General features: G+C 51.5%; 1 protein-coding gene across 4 annotated transcripts in view; it reads left to right on the top strand.

Moving 5' to 3' along the window:
- Positions 1-7,323: 7,323 nt before the first annotated feature.
- The window catches only part of MED24 (mediator complex subunit 24), a 28,529-nt gene continuing 14,737 nt past the window's right edge, over positions 7,324-21,115 (top strand). The window contains exons 1-7 of one of the 4 annotated variants that reach the window (XM_051825648.2): positions 7,324-7,907; positions 8,392-8,578; positions 8,666-8,748; positions 19,122-19,160; positions 19,440-19,513; positions 19,858-20,087; positions 20,214-20,270. In XM_051825648.2, the coding sequence (XP_051681608.1) occupies positions 8,449-8,578; positions 8,666-8,748; positions 19,122-19,160; positions 19,440-19,513; positions 19,858-20,087; positions 20,214-20,270 (613 nt within the window). In that variant the 5' untranslated portion in view covers positions 7,324-7,907; positions 8,392-8,448. The other 3 variants (XM_051825649.2, XM_008271429.4, XM_070060742.1) reach the window with 3 other exon arrangements.

Below are 21,115 nucleotides of genomic sequence, written 5' to 3' on the forward strand. Positions count from 1 at the left end.
CAACCGTTGATCCACATTGGGCTGCCTTTGCTAATCCAAGTCTCACCACCCACCTCCTCAGTTTTGTTGGAGCCCCTAGTGCCAGGGGTTTAGGGAGTTTGCAATGCATGGGGGAGGGGAAGCTGCATCTTCTGGGGCCCCTGGGACTACAGGGAAGAAAAGGATACCTGGGAGGACACTCCTGGGGTGCAGCGTGAAGGGGTGGTGACGAAGGGTGTGCTTGGTAAAGGGAGCCTGCAGTGTACAGTGGGAAATCGAGGCTGCCGCCAGCAGAGTCAGCATGCAATAAGCAAGCCTGTGTTCAGTCTGGGCTTGCAATGGACATGCAACAGCTGCAGTGGCGGGGGAGGGGGAAGGAGGGAGGAGGCTGCAACATGCAGAGTCAGTGCAGTGTGCAGTGGGCGGTGCACTGAGGGTGGCTGTGTGCCAAGCGATGCCACCTCTTCCATGATCAGGTTTGACTGGGGAGCAAGGCTGCAGTGGGCGGTGCGCAGGGTCGGTGCTCTGGCCTAAACAGAGTAGGTTCTTGGAATTGGGCTGCTCCAGGTGTTAGGAGAGAATACTAGGGCATGAGGTAGACAGGTGATACTCTGCCTCCACCAGGCTGAACGAGGAGGCAACAGAGAGGTCCCAGCAATCTGGAGAGAAGAGGGAATGGAGCCCAGAGGGACACAGTGCTGTGGTCTTTGTCTCCCCTCCTTCCTGGCTTTCTCCACTGCTTCTCTCTTTGATGCAAGGCCCTAAAATTATTGAGTGGGGGGGGGACCTTCTGAAATGGTAGACCCAGAGCCATAGGCAACACAGGGCCTCCCACTGCCCAGGGCACAGGAGGACATCTCTAACTCAAAGTAAGCTGCTGCTTCCGTCTCTCCCTCTCCTGGACTCCCAGTACGGGCTGGCGACAGACTTGGGCAAAGGCAAAGTGGAGGCCAAGCTGCTTTCATAGCACCCCTCTCACCAGATGCCAGGATGCAACCCGGGCCTGGGCCAGCAGCCCCCGTCCCTGTTGCAGCACCCTTCCCCCACCCGCACCCCTGCCCGCCTGGGCCGAGGAGTGTCCGGTTTTCAGATTCAGTGCATCCTCAGCCCCTGCTCTTCCCTGCTTCCTAGCAAGTCCCCATCTGAGCTCTCACCTCCTACCCCCCTCCCCGCCTCGGTGGGGCCAGCGGGAGGGTGGCCACGAGTGAGGCTGGATAGAGACTCTAGGAGGGGATATGTCTGACCATCCCCTCCAGCTTCGATTTCGGTTGCCAAGGAGGCAGCAGGAACAGCCTGTTCTCTGGGCTCCCATCAGAGCAGCCATGCCCAGGCCCCTCCCTCTCTCCTCCTCACCCTCCCTTCCTTCCAGTCTGTTGCTAGGAAGCACCCCAAGGTTTCTTGTGGGCCCCACTCCCAGGAACCAGGGGATCCAAACATCTTTCCAAGGAGCCAAAAAGCCTGTCGGCTAAGGTGCCACACAGCATCCTCCACCTCTGCTGAAAAGACAAAGACTTGTATTGTCCTAGTGGTCTGGGGGAACCAGACAGCCCCTCTGCCAGCCAACCCTGCTACAAGCTCTGTGGTGCAGGTCTCAGCACTTTCACTATCCCGGCTCATTTGGGCTTGCTGGGATCTGGGTGATGTCAGCAAGTCACCCGGTGTCCAGCGGACACCCCTTGGCTCTGCAGGCACAGCCCACTTACTGGGGGTGCTCTGGAAAAACAGCAGAGGAAACTGAGGCACTGGCTAAGGTATTTCTCCCCCTAAGTGATCGCCCAACCAAAAGAGACAGTGGAATCAGAGTGTGAGTTCGAGTCCCAGCTGCTCCACTTCCAAAGCCTCTCCCTGCTAATGGCCTGGGAAAGCAGCAGAAGATGGTCCAAGTCCTCAGGCCCCTGCCATCTATGTGGGAGGTCAGGATGGAATTCCAGGCTCCTGGCTTTAGCCTGGCCCCAGCCTTGAATGTCACAGCCATTGGGGGAGTGAACCAGTGGATGAAAGATGGATCTCTCTCTTTCTCTCTCATTCTTCCTTTCTTTTTTAAATTTTTTAAAAATATTTTTATTTATTTATTTGACAGGTAGCGTTACAGACAGAGAGACACAGAGAAAGTCTTCCTTCTGTTGGTTCACTCCCCAAATGGCCACAACGGCCGGAGCTACACCGATCTGAAGCCAGGAGCCAGGTGCTTCCTCCTGGTCTCCCATGCAGGTGCAGGGGCCCAAGCACTTGGGCCATCCTCCACTGCCTTCCTGAGCTGGACTGGAAGAGGAGCTACCGGAACTAGAACCCGGCGCCCATATGGGATGCCGGTGCCGCAGGCAGAGGATTAACCAAGTGAGCCACGGCACCGGCCCCTCTTGTTCTTCCTTTCAAATAAACAAATAAACCTGAGAGAGAGAGAGAGAGAGAGAGAGAGAGAGAGAGAGAGAGAGAGAGAATGAGAGAGAGAGAGAGGAAATGGAGAAAAGAAAGTTGGGGGGATGGTTTATGGAAGTTGGAGCTCAAGGGGCTGGTAAAAAAAGACTGGGAGATTAGCACACACCTACCCTAACAAGAGAAAGTGGGTACTTTATTCCCCCCGTCAACCACCTTGGCCTCGCCAGGCACCCCAGTTATGGATCTCCAAAGAGGGATCCAGGAAAGGGACTAGGCCTGAGTCTTGCTTTTGGGTAGCTAAACCAAAAGTGGAAAAAAAGAAGCTGACACCTTCTCCAAGCTGTCTTTCAGGGTTTCTCCTACCTTTATCTTTATGTGTTCATTTGACATTTATTTTCTCTTAGCATTGGACATGTGCCAGGCATTAGGTCCTCCAAATGTTCTGAACTCCTGGTTTCATTTTCCAAAAGAGCCTCCCAACCCTGCCCTGCTTTTGCCATAGAGGAGAGGAAGGAGGGTGTAGGGAGAGGACGCCTCTGTCACTGTCAGAGTTTGGGGCCCACCAGCCTTCAGCCCTCTCCTTCAAATTAGAGGAGAGAATGGAACAGGCTGATGAAGAGTCAACGGCTCAGGCCCAGAGGCCTCCCTTCCCCGCCCTGCAGGGACCTCAGGATCTCAGCAGCTCTCTTTCCCCCAGCTCCAGGAGCGTGGAGGGCACAGGTGTCCTCCAGGGTGTCAGAGAGAAAACTACTCCACAGCTTGGTTCATATCCTGACTTCACTCTCCTGGGCCAGTGGGAAGACAGGGGCAGGGAACTTTGCAGGGTCCAGGGCTGTCCCTGAGCTGCAGCCACCAGGTAGGCCACTTGGCCTCTTCCCCATCATCTCTGCTCGTAGATAGAAAGAAAGTGTTTTGACTTGGGGTCTGGCAGGGTGAGGGAACCAGCTTGGAGCCAGCTGCGTGGGAGAGGAAGGCAATGGCTTTCAGTGCATCTCCCTGCTGCCCACAGCAGGGGCACTGAGGCTTCCAGAGGAGAATGTTCCGTGTTGGGAAGGGCAATGGCAGTGAACCTGCAGAGAGAAGAGAAACTGAGAGGGTCTCTGTCTTGTATGCTAACCAGCAATTTCCGTGTTTCTGGGGTTGGGGGTCTGGATTCTTGCCACTTTGCCTGATTTTCTTTCTTGGCTTAGATAAGAAATGTCCCCTTCCCCTGGATGCCCCAAATCCCTGTTCCCTACAGCTTCTTACCTCACCATGGCCTAGCTGCCTCCCCCCCCCCAGATTTCTGAGATTTATTTTTGGGGCTGACACTGTGACGTAGTAAGTTAAACCTCCACCAGTGATGCTAGCATCTCACATGAGTGCTGGTTTGAGTCCCAGCTGCTCCACTTCTGATCCAGCTCCCTGCTAATGGCCTGGAAAGCAGTCAAAGATGGCTCAAGCCCCTGGGCCCCTGCACTCATGTGAGAGACCCAGAAGAAGCTCCTGGCTCCTGTCTCCTGGCTTCCATTTGGGGAGTGAACCAGCAGATGGAAGACCTCTCTCTCTCTCTGTCTCCCCCTCTCTTTGTCTATAGCTCTGCCTCTCAAATAAATAAATCCTTTATAAAAAAGGATTTATTGCTTTACTTATTTGAAGGGGAGAGAGAAAGAAAGAGAGAGAGAGAGAGAGAGAGAGAGAGAGAGAGAGATCTTCACACACTGGTTCACTTCCCAAATGGCTGAAATGACTGAGGTTGGGCCAGGCTGAAGTCAGGAGCCAGAAGCTCCATCCAGGCGTCACACATGAGTGGCTGGGGCCCAAGCACTTTGGCCATCTTCAGCTGCTTTCCCAGGTGCATTAGCAGGGAGCTGGATCAGAAGCAGAGCAGCTAGGACTCAAGCCCAGGCTCTGATACAGGATGCCAGTGTTGCAGGCAGCAGCTTAGTTCGCTGCGTCACAGTGCCGGGCCTACCCAACTGCTTTTCTGCCATTGTTCCAGCTGTTGGTAGATCATTCTGCCTGACTGGCTCTCCACTGTCCCTCTCCCCCAGTCAGGCCCCCTCCCCCACCAACCAAGGGAGATAAGAGTTTGGGGTCTGGGGCCAGGAAAGTGGGGGCAGGAGCCTCAATCAGAGCTGAGGATGACAAAATGGATAGCAAAAGAAAGGGAGGTAGGACCGGCGCCGCGGCTCACTAGGCTAATCCTCCGCCTAGCAGCGCTGGCACACCGGGTTCTAGTCCTGGTCGGGGCACCGGATTCTGTCCCGGTTGCCCCTCTTCCAGGCCAGCTCTCTGCTGTGGCCTGGGAGTGCAGTGGAGGATGGCCCAGGTGCTTGGGCCCTGCACCCCATGGGAGACCAGGATAAGTACCTGGCTCCTGCCATTGGATCAGCGCGGTGTGCCAGCCGCAGTGCACCGGCCGTGGCGGCCATTGGAGGGTGAACCAACGGCAAAAGGAAGACCTTTCTCTCTGTCTCTCTCTCTCTCAGTGTCTACTCTGCCTGTAAAAAAAAAAAAAAAAAAAAAAAAAAAGGGAGGTAGGAGAGCCATGGGAGAGAGGCTGGGGAGAGCCTTTCCCCAGGGAGCTGGAGGGGCCCTCAGCACTTCTCCCATCACCTTCTGAGGATTACACAGAGTCCCATCATTGCAGTGGATGCACCTGTGAGTGCAAGAGGGACCCTGGGGTTGGCGCCGCAGCTCACTAGGCTAATCCTCCACCTGCGGCGCCAGCACACCAGGTTCTAGTCCCGGTCAGGGTGCCAGATTCTGTCCCTGTTGCTTCTCTTCCAGTCCAGCTCTCTGCTGTGGCCAGGGAGTGCAGTGGAGGATGGCCCAGGTGCTTGGGCCCTTCACTCCATGGGAGACCAGAAGGAAGCACCTGGCTCCTGGCTTCAGATCAGTGCGGTGTGCTGGCTGCAGCGAGCCGGCCACAGCGGCCATTGTGGGATGAACCAACGGAAAAAGAAGACTTTTCTCTCTGTCTCTCTCTCTCTGTCCACTCTGCCTGTCAAAATAAAATAAAATAAAATAAAATAAAATAAAATAAAATAATAAAATAAAATAAAAGAGGGACCCTGGAAGAAGTCGCAGGGAAGGCTGACTCGCGTTTACACACTCCAGAGTTGAGAAACAGAAAATGACCCTTGTCCGGAGCAAAGGGAAACCTTGTACAGGTGTCCACACCCTGCAGAAACCCTACCAGGCCTCTAGAAAGGCTTCCGGTGAGTCATGGGAGGAGAGGAGGGCAGGTAGCTTGAAGACTAAAGCCCTTCCCTAGCAATGGGCCAGGTCTCCTGCCAGAGGGGATGGTTTGAGCTCAGACTATCGCCATCCTCAGGGCCCAAATATTCTCCACTCCCTTGGGGACTGGACCCAACACACTGTAGCTCAGAAACGGGTCACACAGTTGCCAGATCTCTCCCTGGGGGGCAGCTTGGGCAAGGAGGGATGGGGAATGTAGCTGTGGGCTGCTGGACAGGAAAAGAATAAGAAGTGGGGAGCAGGCAAAGGTAGAGTGAGGGGCCTGGGACCTGAAGGGAGGCCGGGTATGTGGCAGGCTCAGGAGTAAGTCTATGTGGCTGGGGGGAGCCTGGGAGTTAAGTGTGAGGAGTCTGGGTTCTCCCTCCCTCCTGCATCGGAAGCTCCAGCTACACATATTTGGCAGCTGTTTGTATAAACACTATTCCCCAGTGGTGTCACTTGGGCAGGCACAAAGGGAGGATAATGGAGTGGGGTGAGGGTGTGTACAGGGGAGGGAGATGGGATCTGGCCCTTCTCCAGCCACACTGTTCCCTTTGGAAGAGGAGTCCTCGTTTCCCTGCTTGGCCCTTGCTCCGGATGCCCAGGATCCTGTTATTCTCTGCCCCGACAGAGCCTGAGAGGGCTGCTCATCCAGATTCAGAAGGTGGCTGAGGGATGGCTGTTGGGAGAGGGACGGGACTGGGACTTGTGGACTGGCACATCTGGTTCCTCAGGATACGGGGTTGGGGGCTAAAAGGAGGGGTGGCAGGACACTGGCCGAGGGCCCCCCCATTCCCTCTTGTCTCTGACTATAAATGTCTGGGGTGACCTGTCCTTATGACTGGGCAGGGGTGAGGCTGTATAGGGAGGCTTAGATCTCAGAGCCAGAGGTGGGGGATGTTTGCTTTCTGGCTTCTCACAGGAGGGAGAGAAGATTTAACGCCTAAAGCCCTGGACATTATAATCTACAATGTGATTCTTGGGATAAACAGGATTGCTTTTGGTATTTTATTTTATTTTTTGAAGAACTTATTTGTTTAACAGAAAGGCAGTATGACAAAGAGAGATCTTCCATCTGCTGGTTCACTCCCCAGATAACTGCAACAGCCAGGGCTCCAGGCCAAAGCTACGAGCCAGGAACTCCACCTAGGTCTCCCACGTGGGTGGCAGGGGCCCAAGTACTTCAGCCATCTTCTATTGCCTCCAAGGCACACTGGCAGGGAGCTGGATCAGAAGCAGAGTAGTCAGGATTCAAACCAGGCACTCCAATGTGGAATTCAGGTGTCCCAAAAGGCAGCTTAACCCGCTGCGTCATGCCTGCCCAATAAAACAGGGTTGGGGTGATATGGTGGCACAGTGGGTTAAGCTGTCCACTTGTGATGCTGGCATCCCACAGCAGCGTGCTGTACTGAGTTCTGGCTACTCTGCTTCGGCTCCAGCTTCCTCTTAATGTCCCTGGGATGGCAGCAGCAGACGGGCCCCTGCCACCCACGTGGGGGACCAGGATTGAGTTCCTGGTTCCTGGTTCCTGTCTGCAGCCTGGCCCAGCTCAGGCTGGCCAATTTCTAGCTCTGCACCCAGTTTCTCCTTTTATTAACATCTTGGCATTAGTATGATACATTTGTTAACAACTAATGAATCAACATCAATACATTGTTACTAACTGAAGTCTGCTTTGCTCATATTTCTTTAGTTTTTTGCCTAATGTGTTTTTTTTTTTTTTTTCTCTTTCAGGATCCCATCCTCAACACAATGCCTTTTGTCGTGTCCTCTTAGGCCATGTCGAGCAGTTTCTTGGATATTCCTTGTTTCTTAAACACGCTAACTTCGGTTTCCTCTTTATTTCCTACTGAATGGGCCAGGAGAGTATGTGAGGACGCTCAGATGCGGCTGTGAGGTGATGTGTGTGCCACTAACCGGCCTCAGTGTCGCCTGTGGGATGCAGGTGTGGAAATGAAAAGTCTCACAGCTCCAAGAGCTCAGTAGTGGGGGGGGGGGGGGGGATAAAAGACCAGGGAAGAGAAACGCCACACCCTGCCTACTAACTAGAGGGTAAGGAAAGGGTGTCGGAATAGGATGGAAGGGCCTGGTCGGCAGTGACGTCATTGGGCGACGCCCAGTTGCAAGCAGCTTTTCAAGCCCCCCACACACCCCGTGCCTCTGAGACGCTGTAGTGCCTCAACGCCTGGATATCCTTCTTAAAAGGAGATAAATAATGCGGCCTGACAAGTAGTCCCTTAGCTTCCTTTCCATGGCAAATACGACTTCCGTACAAGGAACTACAACTCCCAGAAGGCACCGTGGCGGGACTTGCCGTATCTCTACTGGTTCGTATTTGTTATCCTCAGCCAATAAGAATTGGGCTCTTTGATAAGTGCCAAAATGGCGCTCCCTAGGGTCTAGAGCTCGACTGTCCGGTAGGTTTAAATTTAGGGAGGTGGAAGATGAAAAGGATATAGGGAATTATAATTTCAGGGTTGGGGAAGATGGTGGAAGTGGGGGTGGGGGAGAAAGCTGAACGTGGGGTGGTAGAGGCCGAGGGACGCCGCCAGGGCTCGGGGAGTAATTGGCCATTGGAACTGGCTTAACCCTTTGCTACCCTCTTTAGTGTTTGTATTACCCGTTTGACACTCTCTTCCTCGTGCCCCAGTCCAAGAAGGGATGGATTAGGAGGGACGGGTCTGACAGGATCTCCACCTTGTCCCTTCCCCTTTTTTATTTCCTGCTCCTCGCTTCAATCGGTTCCCGTCTCCATTCTGTGGAGCTCTGCCCGCGGCTGTTCTCTTTCCCTGAAACTTATCTCCTCTTTAGCTCCATTTCTGCAACCTCAAAGCTGTTCTCTACGGGCCGCCGCCTCAGAGTGAAGGCATGAAGGTGGTCAACCTGAAGCAAGCCATTTTGCAAGCCTGGAAGGAACGATGGAGTGACTACCAGTGGGCAATCAACATGAAGAAATTCTTTCCCAAAGGAGCCACCTGGGACATTCTCAACCTGGCAGGTCTCAAGTGAAGTGGAAGGAAGGGTGGGAGGGATGAGCCCAGGGAAGTCGTAACCACCCAGCCTTACTTTGTTGTTCCTTTTACAGAAGCACTCCTGGAGCAGGCCATGATTGGACCTTCCCCCAATCCGCTCATCCTGTCCTACCTGAAGTATGCCATTAGTTCCCAGGTAAACCACTTCTTCCCCAAGGAATGATTTTGGGGGTGAATGACCTGGAGTGCAGTTGTCAACTTAGTTTTTTTTTTTTTAAAGATTTATTTGTTTATTTGAAAGGCAGAGTTACAGAGAGGAAGAGAGAGGGAGGGAGAGAGAAAGAGAGAGAGGTCTTCCATCCGCTGGTTCACTCCTCAGTGGCTGCAACAGCCAGAGCTGTGCTGATCAGAAGCCAGGAGCCAGGAGCTTCTTCCGGGTCTCCACTTGGGTGCAGGGGTCCAAGGACTTGGGCCGTCTTTTATCGTTTCCTTAGGCTCATTAGTAGGAAGCTGGAGTGGAAGTGGAGCAGCCAGACACAAACCGGTGCCCACATGGGATGCCGGCACTGCATGCAGTGGCTTTACCTGCTATTCCATGGTGCCAGCCCCTGAACTTACACTTTCTACATGAACTGTTTGAACAGATTGCTTCTTTGAGCTCAGTTTTCTTGTAAAAATAAGAATACTTCATATGTTGTGATGGGTATTTCATTTGCTTATTCTGTCAGTGCTTTTAGTACCAGACAGTGCTAGGCTCTGAGGAAAAAGCTGTAAACACGACCTGTTCCTGGTACACAGGAATTTAATGGGTGACATTCATACAGACTTGTAAAGCAGCAGTCACTTGATGGGTTTATGATAAGGGTTAGAACAGAGTACGGGGGCTCCCTGTTGGGTCAGCAGGTTAAGCTGCTGCCTGTTAGCTTGGCATCCCATATCGAGCACAGGTTGAAGTCCTTCCAATAACGTATCTGAGGAAGCAGTGCAAGATGGCTCAAGTCAGGCTGGCGCCGCGGCTCACTAGGCTGATCCTCCGCCTAGCGGCGCCAGCACACCGGGTTCTAGTCCTGGTTGGGGCGCCGGATTCTGTCCCGGTTGCCCCTCTTCCAGGCCAGCTCTCTGCTGTGGCCCAGGAGTGCAGGGGAGGATGGCCCAAGTGCTTGGGCCCTGCACCCCATGAGAGACCAGGAAAAGCACCTGGCTCCTGGCTCCTGCCATCGGATCAGCGCGGTGCGCTGGCCCCAGCGCGCCGGCCACGGCGGCCATTGGAGGGTGAACCAACGGCAAAAGGAAGACCTTTCTCTCTGTCTCTCTCTCTCACTGTCCACTCTGCCTGTCAAAAAAAAAAAAAAAAAAAAAAAAAGGTGGCTCAAGTCACCCAGATGGGAGACCCAGATAGAGTTCCAGGCCCCCTTGTTGTCATCTGAAGAGTGAGCAAGAAGATGGAGGATCTTTCTCCTTCTGCCTCTCCCTCTGTGTTTCAAATGAGTATAATAAGTCTTCTAATTTATTTTTAAAGAATAGAGTATAGGTACTGTGAGAGAACATGGAAGGGACATCTAATCCAGTCTGAGCAATCAGGAGAGGGTTTCTGAAAGAAGTGATGTTTTACCCAAATCTGAAAGCTGAGTAGGGGTTATTCAGGCAGATGAGAGCACGCCAAGCAGAGATAAAAGTGTGTGACGTTGATTAGGAACTGAAGTGATTAAGTATGGCTGCAGCAGCAGTTTTGCTGACAGGACCCCTGGACGCTGTTTTTAGTTTCTGGCACTTTATTGTTAACCAGTGATTATTATCTAGAATTAGAGATGTAATTTAATTGTACAACACAAAATTATGCTAATGGCAACAGCTTACTGGAATTTACGAAACACTCATTCCTGTATTTGTGCGTTGCTATATAAATGTGCTCAGCTGCTAATGATAAAAGTTACAGTTGATTTTTAGTCATTATGAAAACCATATTGCAGATGGTTGTTTCTGTTTAGAAAAATGCACACAGCTTTAAGAATGGATTAAATCCATTTCAACTCTAATCTACAAATAGATTCTAAACCACAAGTATAACAGGTAATTAATTTTTCAACACTGTTTCAGACTGGTGTAGCAATGATAGTGCATGCAATTTAAAATGAGGAAATAAAAGTTAAGTGGAAGTCCAAGTTTTCACGTATTCTGGCAATTTCTAATGCTTTAGAAATGTGAAACTTACGTTTCAAGGCTTGGATCCCTTTACACTGTTAAAAATTTGAGACACAGAACTTCTTCACTTTTTTTTTTTAAAAGATTTATTTATTTATTTAAAAGGCAAAGTTTTAGAGAGAGAGAGAGAGACAAGTCTTCCATCCATGGTTCAACCCCCAAATGGCCTCAACGGCTGGAGCTGGGCCAATCTGAAGCCAAGGAGCCAGGAGCTTCTTCTGGGTCTCCCACAGGGATGCAGGAGCCCGAGGATTTGGGCCATCTTCTGCTTTCCCAGGCTATAACCTGAGAGCTGGATCAGAAATGAGCAGCCAGGACTAGAACCGGTGCCCATATGGGATGCTGGCACTGCTTTTACCTGCTATGCCAAGCACTGGCCCCCAGAACTTCTTTTTATTGTTTATGATATCTATCCATATTTACCATCTTAGAAACTAAAACTGGGAATTATGATTCATTTAAAAGTAACACAAATCGGGGCCGGTGTTGTGGCATAATGGGTTAAGCTGCCGCCACAACTGGTTTATTCCTTAAATGATTTACTCCATCCACTGGTTCACTCCTCACATAGCCACAATAGCTACGGGGAGGCCAAGCCAAAGCCAGGAACCAGGAACTTCATCTGGGTCTCCCTCTTGGGTAGCAGGGACCAAAATGTACTTGGGCCATCTTTCGCTGTGTTCCCAGGGTCATTAGCAGGAAGCTTGATCAGAAGCAAAGCATCAGGACTCAGACCAGCACTCTCATATGGGACGCTGGTGTCGCAAGCAGTAGCTTAACACACTGTGCCACAATTCCAGCCCCGATGCAGCAGTATTTTAATAAGCCTTTCAGATAACCATGGATATTCATCTTTGTGTGTGTGTTTTTTTTTTTTGTTTTTTTGTTTTTTTTTTTTGAAGGCAGAGTGGACAGTGTGAGAGAGAGACAGAGAGAAAGGTCTTCCTTTGCCGTTGGTTCACCCTCCAATGGCCGCTGCGGCCGGCGCGCTGGGGCCGGCGCACCGCGCTGATCCAATGGCAGGAGCAAGGTGCTTCTCCTGGTCTCCCATGGGGTGCAGGGCCCAAGCACTTGGGCCATCCTCCACTGTACTCCCTGGCCACAGCAGAGAGCTGGCCTGGAAGAGAGGCAACCGGGACAGAATCCGGTGCCCCGACCGGGAGTAGAACTGGTGTGCCGGCGCCGCAAGGCGGAGGATTAGCCTATTGAGCTGCGGCGCTGGCCGGATATTCATCTTTGATACTGTACTAAAATTCAGCAGGTTGTGTGATACCCCGGCAGGGAACTTTTTATACTTTGTCATATTACAATCCATTGGTCTTTCTCTTGAACTTTGAATAGATCTCTTATGGCTGCATGATTTTTGTAGCATCATGGGTTGGTCATTTGGAAAACATTCATGACTGAGTATATAGATATTTCAGTTGTTAACACTTTTAGTCCTGTCATCACATGTCTTAGAACCTCAGGGACACTCTATTGTACAACTGTGAGAGAATGAGAGTGAAGAGATAAATAATGTTTTAGTAGTATTTTATTGTATCTAATTTTTAAAGGTTTACTTAATTGAAAAGTCAGAATTATGCAGAGAGAGGGAGAAACAGAGAGATTGTCCATCCACTGGTTCACTCCTCAGCTGACTGCAATGGCTGGGACTGGGCAGGGCCGAAGCCAGGAGCCAGGAGCTTTTTCCAGGTCTCACATGTGGTTGGTGGTGGTCCAAGTACTTTCCCAGGCACATTAGCAGGGAGGTGGATTGGAAGCAGAGCAGTCAGGACTAAAACTGGTGCCCATATGGGATGTTGACATTTCAGGTGATGGCTTAACCTGCTATACCACAACACCAGCCTCTATAGGGGCATCTTAATTGGTGTCTTAAATGCTAGGCTAAATGTCCAGCCCCTAGATACTTTTTTTTTTTTTTTAAAGATTCATTTATTTATTTGAAAGGCAGAGTTGCAGAGAGGCAGAAGTAGAGAAAGAGAGGTCTTCCATCCGCTGGTTTGCTCCCCCAGATGGCTGCAATGGCTGAAGCTGCACTGATCTAAAGCCAGGAGCCAGGAACTTCCTCCAGATCTCCCAAGTGGGTGCAGGGGCCCAAGCACTTGAGCCATCTTCTGCTGCTTTCCCAGGCGATAGCAGAGTACTGGATTGGAAGTGGAGCAGCCAGGACTCGAACCAGTGCCCATAGGGGATGCCGGCACTGCAGGTGGCAGCTTTACCTGCTATGTCACAGTGCCATCCCTTAGGTAACTTTTTTTTTTTTTATTAAAGATTTATTTATTTATTTGAAAGAGTTAGAGAGAGAGATCTCTCAACCGAGAGAGAGAGAGAGAGAGGTCTTCCATCTGATGGTTCACTATCCAGTTGGCTGCAACAGCCAGAGCTGCACTGATCCAAAGCCAGGAGCTTCTTCCAGGTCTCCTACGTGGGTGCAGGGGCCCAAGGACTTGGGCCATCCTCCACTGCTTTCTCAGGCCATAGCAGAGAGCTGAATTAGAAGTGGAGCAGCCGGGTCTCAAACCGGCGCCCATATGGGATGCCAGCGCTTCAGGCCAGGGCATTAATCTGCCGTGACACAGCGCTGGCCCCATCGGTAACTTTTTTATAACATTATTAGGGGGCCAGTGCTGTGACATAGTGGGTGCAGTGCTGGCATCCTATATGGGTGCCGGTTCGAGTTCCAGCTGCTCCTCTTCCAATCCAGCTCTCTGCTATGGCCTGGGAAAGCAATACAAGAGGGCCAAGCCTTTTGGCCCCTGCACCCTTGTGAGAGACCTGGAAGAAGCTCCTGGTTCCTTGCTTCAGATCAGCGCAGCTCCAGCCATTGCGGCCAACTGGGGAGTGAACCAGCGGATGGAAGATATCTCCCTCTCTCTGCCTCTCCTCCTCTCTGTGTAACTCTGACTTTCAGATGAATAAATATTCAAAAAAATTCTTAGAATATAATTACGGCTTTTTGTATATGTTTAGTAATTCATTTTTATTTATCTGGAAGACTGCAAAATAAAGAGGGAGAGATCTTCCATCCACTGGTTCACTCCCTAAATGCCTGCAACATCTGGAGCTGGGTCAGGCCAAAGTCAGGAGCCAGGATCTCCTTCTGGGTCTCCTATGTGGGTGTCAGACGCCTAAGCACTTGGGCCATCTTCTGCCTTTGCAAGCATGTTAGTAGGAAGTTAGATCAGAGATAGAGCAGCTGGGACTTGAACTAGCACCCTGATATGGGATATTGTGTCACGAGCAGTGGCTTGACCTGTTGCACCTCAGTGTTGACCACGCCCCAATATTTTTGACCCCCAGTTGGTTGAATCTGTGGATGTGGGCTCTATGGATATGGAGAGCTGACTGTAAATACCAGCTTCGCAGCTTTTCAGACTGTATGGTCTCTGCTTCCACTTTTCGTCATTATAGCCCCAAAGCAGATAGTATATAAATAATATAGAAACCGTAAGTAGACAGTATATAATCAGTGACATTGCTGCATCTAATATAACCTTATTAACAAAAACTCTGATGAGCCAGATTTGGCTTGTGAGTTGTAGTTGTGTGGCCCCTGACTTTAGGCTGTTGCAGTAATTTAGGTGTGAAATGATACTAGCATAAACTAGGAAGTGGCAGCAGAAAACAAGAGGAGTTCAGGAATAATTTAGTAAGTAGCATGGAGAGGATTTGGTGATTGGCTGAATGAGGGGAGGGGAAGAAGGCACTGATAATGCCTGGCTTTCTGGCTTGGACACTAGATGGCTGATGGACTAGGAAGAAGACACTGGAAGCAGTATAGGGCTGTTAGGGTTGGAACGCAGGTGAGGATGGCATGTTGATTTTGGCCTTTGAGGTGCCTGTGTGGACTGTCAGAGAGAGGATAGTCCATGGGCTGTTGAGCATACGTGTCAGGGACGCTGAAGAGAAGGCTGGCCTGGAACTGTTGGTGTGGAGGCCATCAGCTGCACACGGCAATCGAGATGGCCCAGAGAGTGAGCAGAGGTGCCCCGAGTCAGATTCCTGAGGAGCCTGCCACAGTTAGGGAACGTGCGTGGGAAAGGAAAGCCTCACAGGAGCCTGAAAAGAAGGGATGAGAGAAGTGAGAGCTCGGTGCAGGAGCAGCTGAAGGGAGAGAGGAGGGAATGAGGGAGTGTTTCATGTGCCGGATGCTGCCAGCAGTCGGGTAGGATGGGGATCCACTCAGATCACCATCAAGAGTTTGTTGATGGGGGCTGGCACTGTGGTGTAGTAGGCTAAGCCTCCGCCTGCAGTGCCGGCATCCCATATGGGTGCTAGTTCATGTCCCACCTGGTCCTCTTCTGATCCAGCTCTCTGCTATGGCCTGGGAAAGTAACGGAAGATGGCCCAAATGTTCAGATGGCCCAAATGTTCAGGCCCCTACACCCATGTGGAAGACCCGGAGGAAGCTCCTGGCTTCAGATCAGCCCAGCTCTGGCTGTTTTGGGCTATTTGGGGAGTGAACCAGCAGTTGGAGGACTTCTCTTTCTCTCTCTGTAACTCTGCCTCTCAAATAAATAAATAAAATCTTTAAAAAAAAAAAAGACTTTTTTTTTTTTTCAAAGTTTGTTGATGACCTTAATGAATGGATTCATGGGGTGGTCGGGACAGAAGTCATTGTCATTGATGCGGGTTGCAGTGTGAAGGTGGGGGTGTAGAGAGCTGCCTGCGAAGAGCAGCAGGTGCTTGAATGGAAATGTGGGGTCTGCGGGAAGCTCTTTTAAAAATAGAATAATCTTGATTTGTCTGAACACTGATGGGAAAGACAAGAAGAAGGTGACAGAACTGCACGTGAAAGGGCTTTGTGCGCCATCAGGTGCTGTGCAGAATTACTGAATTACTCAGAGTCAAGAGGCCCTTTGATTCGGTGTTGTGCGTAGAGAGGGCACTTCGGAGTAGTTGGAGGTGTTGGATATGAAGAAGAACGGAGGGGATTAGAGAGCAGCTGCAGGGTCACGCGGGGCAGCCACGTGTGCAGCGGCCACACTGACAGTTCCAGTCTCAGGCGCCTGTGGTTCAGAGCTTCCATGTTGATTGAATTATTAAGACTGGACCAGGTTAAATCCTGCAGTGAAAAACAGTTTACCAGGTGGAAAGTATTTTTAGGTCCCTGGAGTAGCAATGCTTTCTTGATACAGTTAGCAGACACTCACTGAACTGTATTCACAATTGGAAGACCATAAATCCATTTGGACTAACAATATCTCTCAGGACCTACAGAATTGGGGCTTTCTCCCCTGGTAGTTTGGGGTCTATTTTTAGTGAGAACATTCAGCTCCCCCTACAGGTTGGTATCCAGTAAGGCTCAGTCCTCTGCCAAGCTCTTGCTATGGGGATGTCAGTTATAAATAAACAAACACTCGCCTGGGATGTTGTGGTCATCCTGCCCAGGCAGGCTCCCAGCTTCCCGAGCACTGTCAGACACCAGCGTTGGCTTCGCAGTGTGTCCTGCTGAAGGTGGTTCTGAACATGGATTTTCTTTGAGACCTCTGTGTGTCCCACTCCTGTCTCAACAGGGAGCAGTGTGTTCAGGTGATAGAGGAATTACAGGTGGGAAGATGATCACTGTACTCGGGTTACCGAGGCTGGCTTAGCTTTCTCGGTAAATCTTTGCAAGTTTCTGCTCCATGAGGCAGATGACTACCCTGACTGTGTCCGGGACCTGAACCAGTGCCCATAAGGGATGCTGGCATTGCCTGTGGTGGCCTCACCCGCTACACCACAGCGTCAGCCCTGTCCTTTTTTTTTTTTTTTTTTTTTTGACAGGTAGAGTCATAGACAGAGAGAGAGACAAAGGTTTTCCCTCCATTGGTTCACTCCCCAAATGGCTACTATGGCCGGCGCTGTGCTGATCCGAAGCCAGGAGCCAGGTGCTTCCTCCTGGTCTCCCATGTGGGTGCAAAGACCAAGTACTTGGGCCATCCTCCACTGCTCTCCTGGGCCACAGCAGAGAGCTGGACTGGAAGAGGAGCAACCGGGACTAGAACCCAGCGCCCATATGGGATGCTGGTGCCACAGGCAGAGGATTAACCAAGTGAGCCACGGTGCCGGCCCAAGCTCCGTATTTTTTTGTTAAAGATTTATTTTGAAGGGCAGAGCAACAGAGAGAAGGAAACACACACACACAGACTGGGAGGTGTGGGGAGGGGAGAGAGAGCTTCCCTCCCATGGTTCATGCCTCAGATGGCCATAATGGTCAGGACTGGGCCAAGCTGAAGCAAGGAGCCTGGAACTCCATCCAGGTCTCCCACATCATTGGCTGAGGCCCGTGCACTTGGGCCATCTTCTGTTGCCCTCCCAGGCACATTAGCAGGGAGCTGGATCAGAAAAGGAGCAGCTGGGACTAGAACAGATGCTGCTATGGAATGCTGGCATCGCAGGTGGCTTAACCAGTTGTGTTGCAATGAGAGCTCCATATATACATATTAAAACCTAGGTTTTCAAGTTTGTGTGTGTGTGCACATGCACATGGCTGTAGATAGGTAACGTTTCTCAACATAGTTGGGAACCTTTGGAACAGCGTAGTCCACTAGAACTTCCTGCACTGGAAGTGTTTTGTGTCTGTGCTGATACAGCAGCCAGCAGCCACGAGCACTTGGAATGAGGCTACTATGACTGAAGAACCGGATTTTTAGTTTTATTTAACTTGTAATTAACCCCAACAGCCACGTGTGTTCCAGTGGTTTCCCTGTTGACAGCATAGCTTTGGAAGCAACTTTAGGAGATAGTAATCTAAGGGTCTAAGGGTGTGTTTTCATTTAGTCATTCTTTTTTTTTTTTTTTTTTTTTTTGACAGGCAGAGTGGACAGTGAGAGAGAGACAGAGAGAGAAAGGTCTTCCTTTGCCGTTGGTTCACCCTCCAATGGCCGCCGCTGCAGCCGGCGCACCGCGCTGATCCGATGGCAGGAGCCAGGAGCCAGGTGCTTTTCCTGGTCTCCCATGGGGTGCAGGGCCCAAGCACCTGGGCCATCCTCCACTGCACTCCCTGGCCATAGCAGAGAGCTGGCCTGGAAGAGGGGCAACCGGGACAGAATCCGGCGCCCCGACCGGGACTAGAACCCGGTGTGCCGGCGCCGCAAGGTGGAGGATTAGCCTAGTGAGCCACGGCGCCGGCCCTCATTTAGTCATTCTACAAATGCCTAGACTGTGGCAGTCACTGAACAGGGGCACCCTTGTTCTCAGGGAACTACCTATTTGGTGGAGGCAGCCTGTACCCCTGGGTAGTGATGGGTGCAGGCACCATTTGGAGCACAGATTTCAGCTGCAGGTGGGAGGCTGAGGTTGCTCCGGGAAGCTGTCCTAACGAGTCCTAGAGGAGCAGGCCCAGAGTGTGAGTGAGAGTGTCTGTAGTGAGGCTCACTGCCTGTCTCAAGTGCAAGTGCCGCTTCTGCAGCACCAAGAAATGTTTGTCTTTAGTTCTTGCCCAAATAAATCGCTGTTAGTGACAGAGTTGGAGGAATTAAGTAACATAGCCTCACTTTTTTTTTTTAAGATTTATTTACTTATTTATTTACTTTGAAAGGTAGAGTTACAGAGAGGCAGGGGGAGAGAGAGAGAGAGAGAGAAGAGAGTCTTCTATCTGCTGGTTCACTCCCCAAATGGCTACAATGGCCAGAGCTGGGCCAATTGGAAGCCAGGAGCCAGGAGCTTCCTTTGAGTCTCCCATGCGGGTGCAGGGGCCAAGGGTTTGGGCCATCTTCTACTGCTTTCTCAGGCCATAGCAGAGAGCTAGATCGGAAGCCGAGCAGCTGGGACTCAAACCAGTGCCCATAGCCTCACTCTTGCCCATTCTTCTGCCCATTGGTAGTCAGACTTATTGTAGACAATGAATGACTTGGCACCTTTTAAAAAATTATTTATGTATTCACTGGTTCACCCCTTAAATGCCCAAAATGGGCGTGGGGGAGGGCTAGGACTGGGCCAGGCTGAAGCCAGAAGTTGGAAGCTCAATCCATTTCTCCCACATGGGTGGCAGGAACCCCTTTATTTGAGCCATCACTGTTGCCTCCTGGGGTCTACATTAGCAGGAAGCTGGAGTCAGGAGCCAGAGTCGGAATCACGCCGAGGTCCTCCAGTGTGAGACATGGGCATCTTACCACTAGACTAAGTGCCCATTCCCACCTGACACCTTTGAGTAGCCCCAGATTCATCCGTGGGCTTACGCTGATGCTGTTTTATCAGTGAGCCGGTCAGGCACAGGAACAAAGACAGTGCATAGTGTCGTTTCTTTCCTGATGGATCAGGGAGGGCCTCTCCACGGGGCTGAGGTTTCAGGAGAGCTGAGGCAACATCAGATGTCACTGTTTGTTCCTCTCAGCTGTGGGAGACCAGTGGTCTGATCACTGTTTTTCTTCCTTCCCTCAGATGGTGTCCTACTCCTCTGTCCTCACGGCTATCAGTAAGGTAGGATCACTGCCGCTCCTGAGCTAGGTGGGGGGTAGGGGATGACTGCCAAGCCCCACTTCCTTGGCTGCTCTGGTCAGGCGACCTCGCTGAGGCTGGACACGCAGTGCATGATGCCTCTGGCCGCATTCCTGGCCTTCCCCTGGGAAGTGAGCATGGCATGTAGGAGCCGATTCCCAGTGCTGATAGGATGCTGTGTCTGGGGGCACAGGAATCCCGAATGTAACATCTGCGTCCCAGGTAAGACCCAGGCCAGCATCTCCACTGTTCTTCCCACAGTTTGATGACTTTTCCCGGGACCTGTGTGTCCAGGCTCTGCTGGACATCCTGGACATGTTTTGTGACCGTTTGAGGTAAGGGCAGGGGGCTCAAGGGCCCAGCATTCTCCCAGTGCAAATGAGAGGTCCCCCCACCCCACCCCATAGACTCAGACCAGCCTGGCAGGGCCCCACCTTTCTTCTTTTCACTTGCCCATCCCTACCCATCATCCTCGTCCTTTTCTATTTATTCTCTTAGGACAAAATGCCTCTTCTCTACTCGGAATAGCGCATTTCAAATCTTGTCTGAGGGCCACCAACTGGATAGATGTCCTCCCTGGGGCTGTGCTATCCTCCCTGCTCTCTTTCCTAGTAGGGGAGTGCCAGGGTCGGATTTCAGCCCTGGGAGCAGAGACAGATTTTGCATCCTTTCCTGGTAGCTGTCATGGCAAAGCCGAGGAGTGCGTTGGACTGTGCCGAGCCCTCCTCAGCGCCCTCCACTGGCTGCTGCGCTGTACGGCAGCCTCTGCGGAGCGGCTCCAGGAGGGCCTGGAGGCAGGCACAGGCCCCGGAGAGAAGCAGCTTGCCATGTGCCTGCAACGCCTGGAGAAGACCCTCAGCAGCACCAAGAACCGGGCCCTGCTGCACATCGCCAAACTCGAGGAGGCCTGTATGTCCCCTGATTCCTGTGCCCTGTAGCTGGCCCTTCAATTGTTAGGGGAGAGTCAGGCTGACATCCCACTTCTTTCCAGCTGGATCTGAAACCATCCCACTTCCTTTTTTCTCTCCCCATAAGCATTGCATACATCCCAGGGACTTGGGCAGGGTGGCACCCGAGCCAGTCAACCAACAGGTATTTACAGAGCATTGTTGTATCCCAGCGCTCTGCCAGGAGCTGGGTGTGGGGGCGGGGGGCTACCAAAGCAGCATGTGGCAGGCCCTGCCCTCAGGAGGAATATGTGCTAGTGGGAGCGAGTCTACTACGCCCCACACCTGCAGGAAACTTGAGGACGAGACAGGCACATCATCTGTTCTTACGTTTGTCTCCACGTCGCTCCTTGTCTGGAGGCAAATGACTCTTGTCCCTTTAAACAGCAGTGCCAGCCTGCGATGCCATACACCTCTTGACTCGGGTTCAGATGTTAAATGTTGGACCCTTCGGAGCCTGAGAACAGACAGATCAGCTGGTGGAGGGAAAGGCTGTTTCCGGTGATGGGGTCGTAAGGCCACAGTCTTGCTCGGGAGCCAAGGCGGCTTGGGGCCACCTAAGGCTGTCTTGTTCCCCAATAGCAAGAACGCTAAAACGGGTGACACCCAAATCCTCAGGACCTGACTGGGGAGCTTCCTATAGGAGTAGTGTCTTTATTCTCTAAGTGCAGTTTAGTGTTTGTGAAAAGTCTGGAAAGATAATCACTATGTAAAGCGGGGCTGTGCTTGACCACTTCTGGCCTGACGAGAATGGATGAGTGCCTGCTGGCCGCAGAGTGGATGAGTCCCTGATTCTGATGCGTCTCGGGTCTTGTCTTTTTCTTCCCCTCGTGCTACATGGTTAATGGGCTGGTTGCTGCTGTTATTCACCATTTGACCCTCTGGAGTTGTAACTAGGATAAGCGATTTATAATCAAGTGCTAAGTAGTGTGGTAGAGAGCATGAGTGCTGGCCTTTAGAGAGATTAGTGGGTTAGAGCAGTTGGGTAAC

This window comes from Oryctolagus cuniculus, chromosome 17 (assembly GCF_964237555.1).
Source record: "Oryctolagus cuniculus chromosome 17, mOryCun1.1, whole genome shotgun sequence".
NCBI classification, from domain to species: domain Eukaryota; kingdom Metazoa; phylum Chordata; class Mammalia; order Lagomorpha; family Leporidae; genus Oryctolagus; species Oryctolagus cuniculus.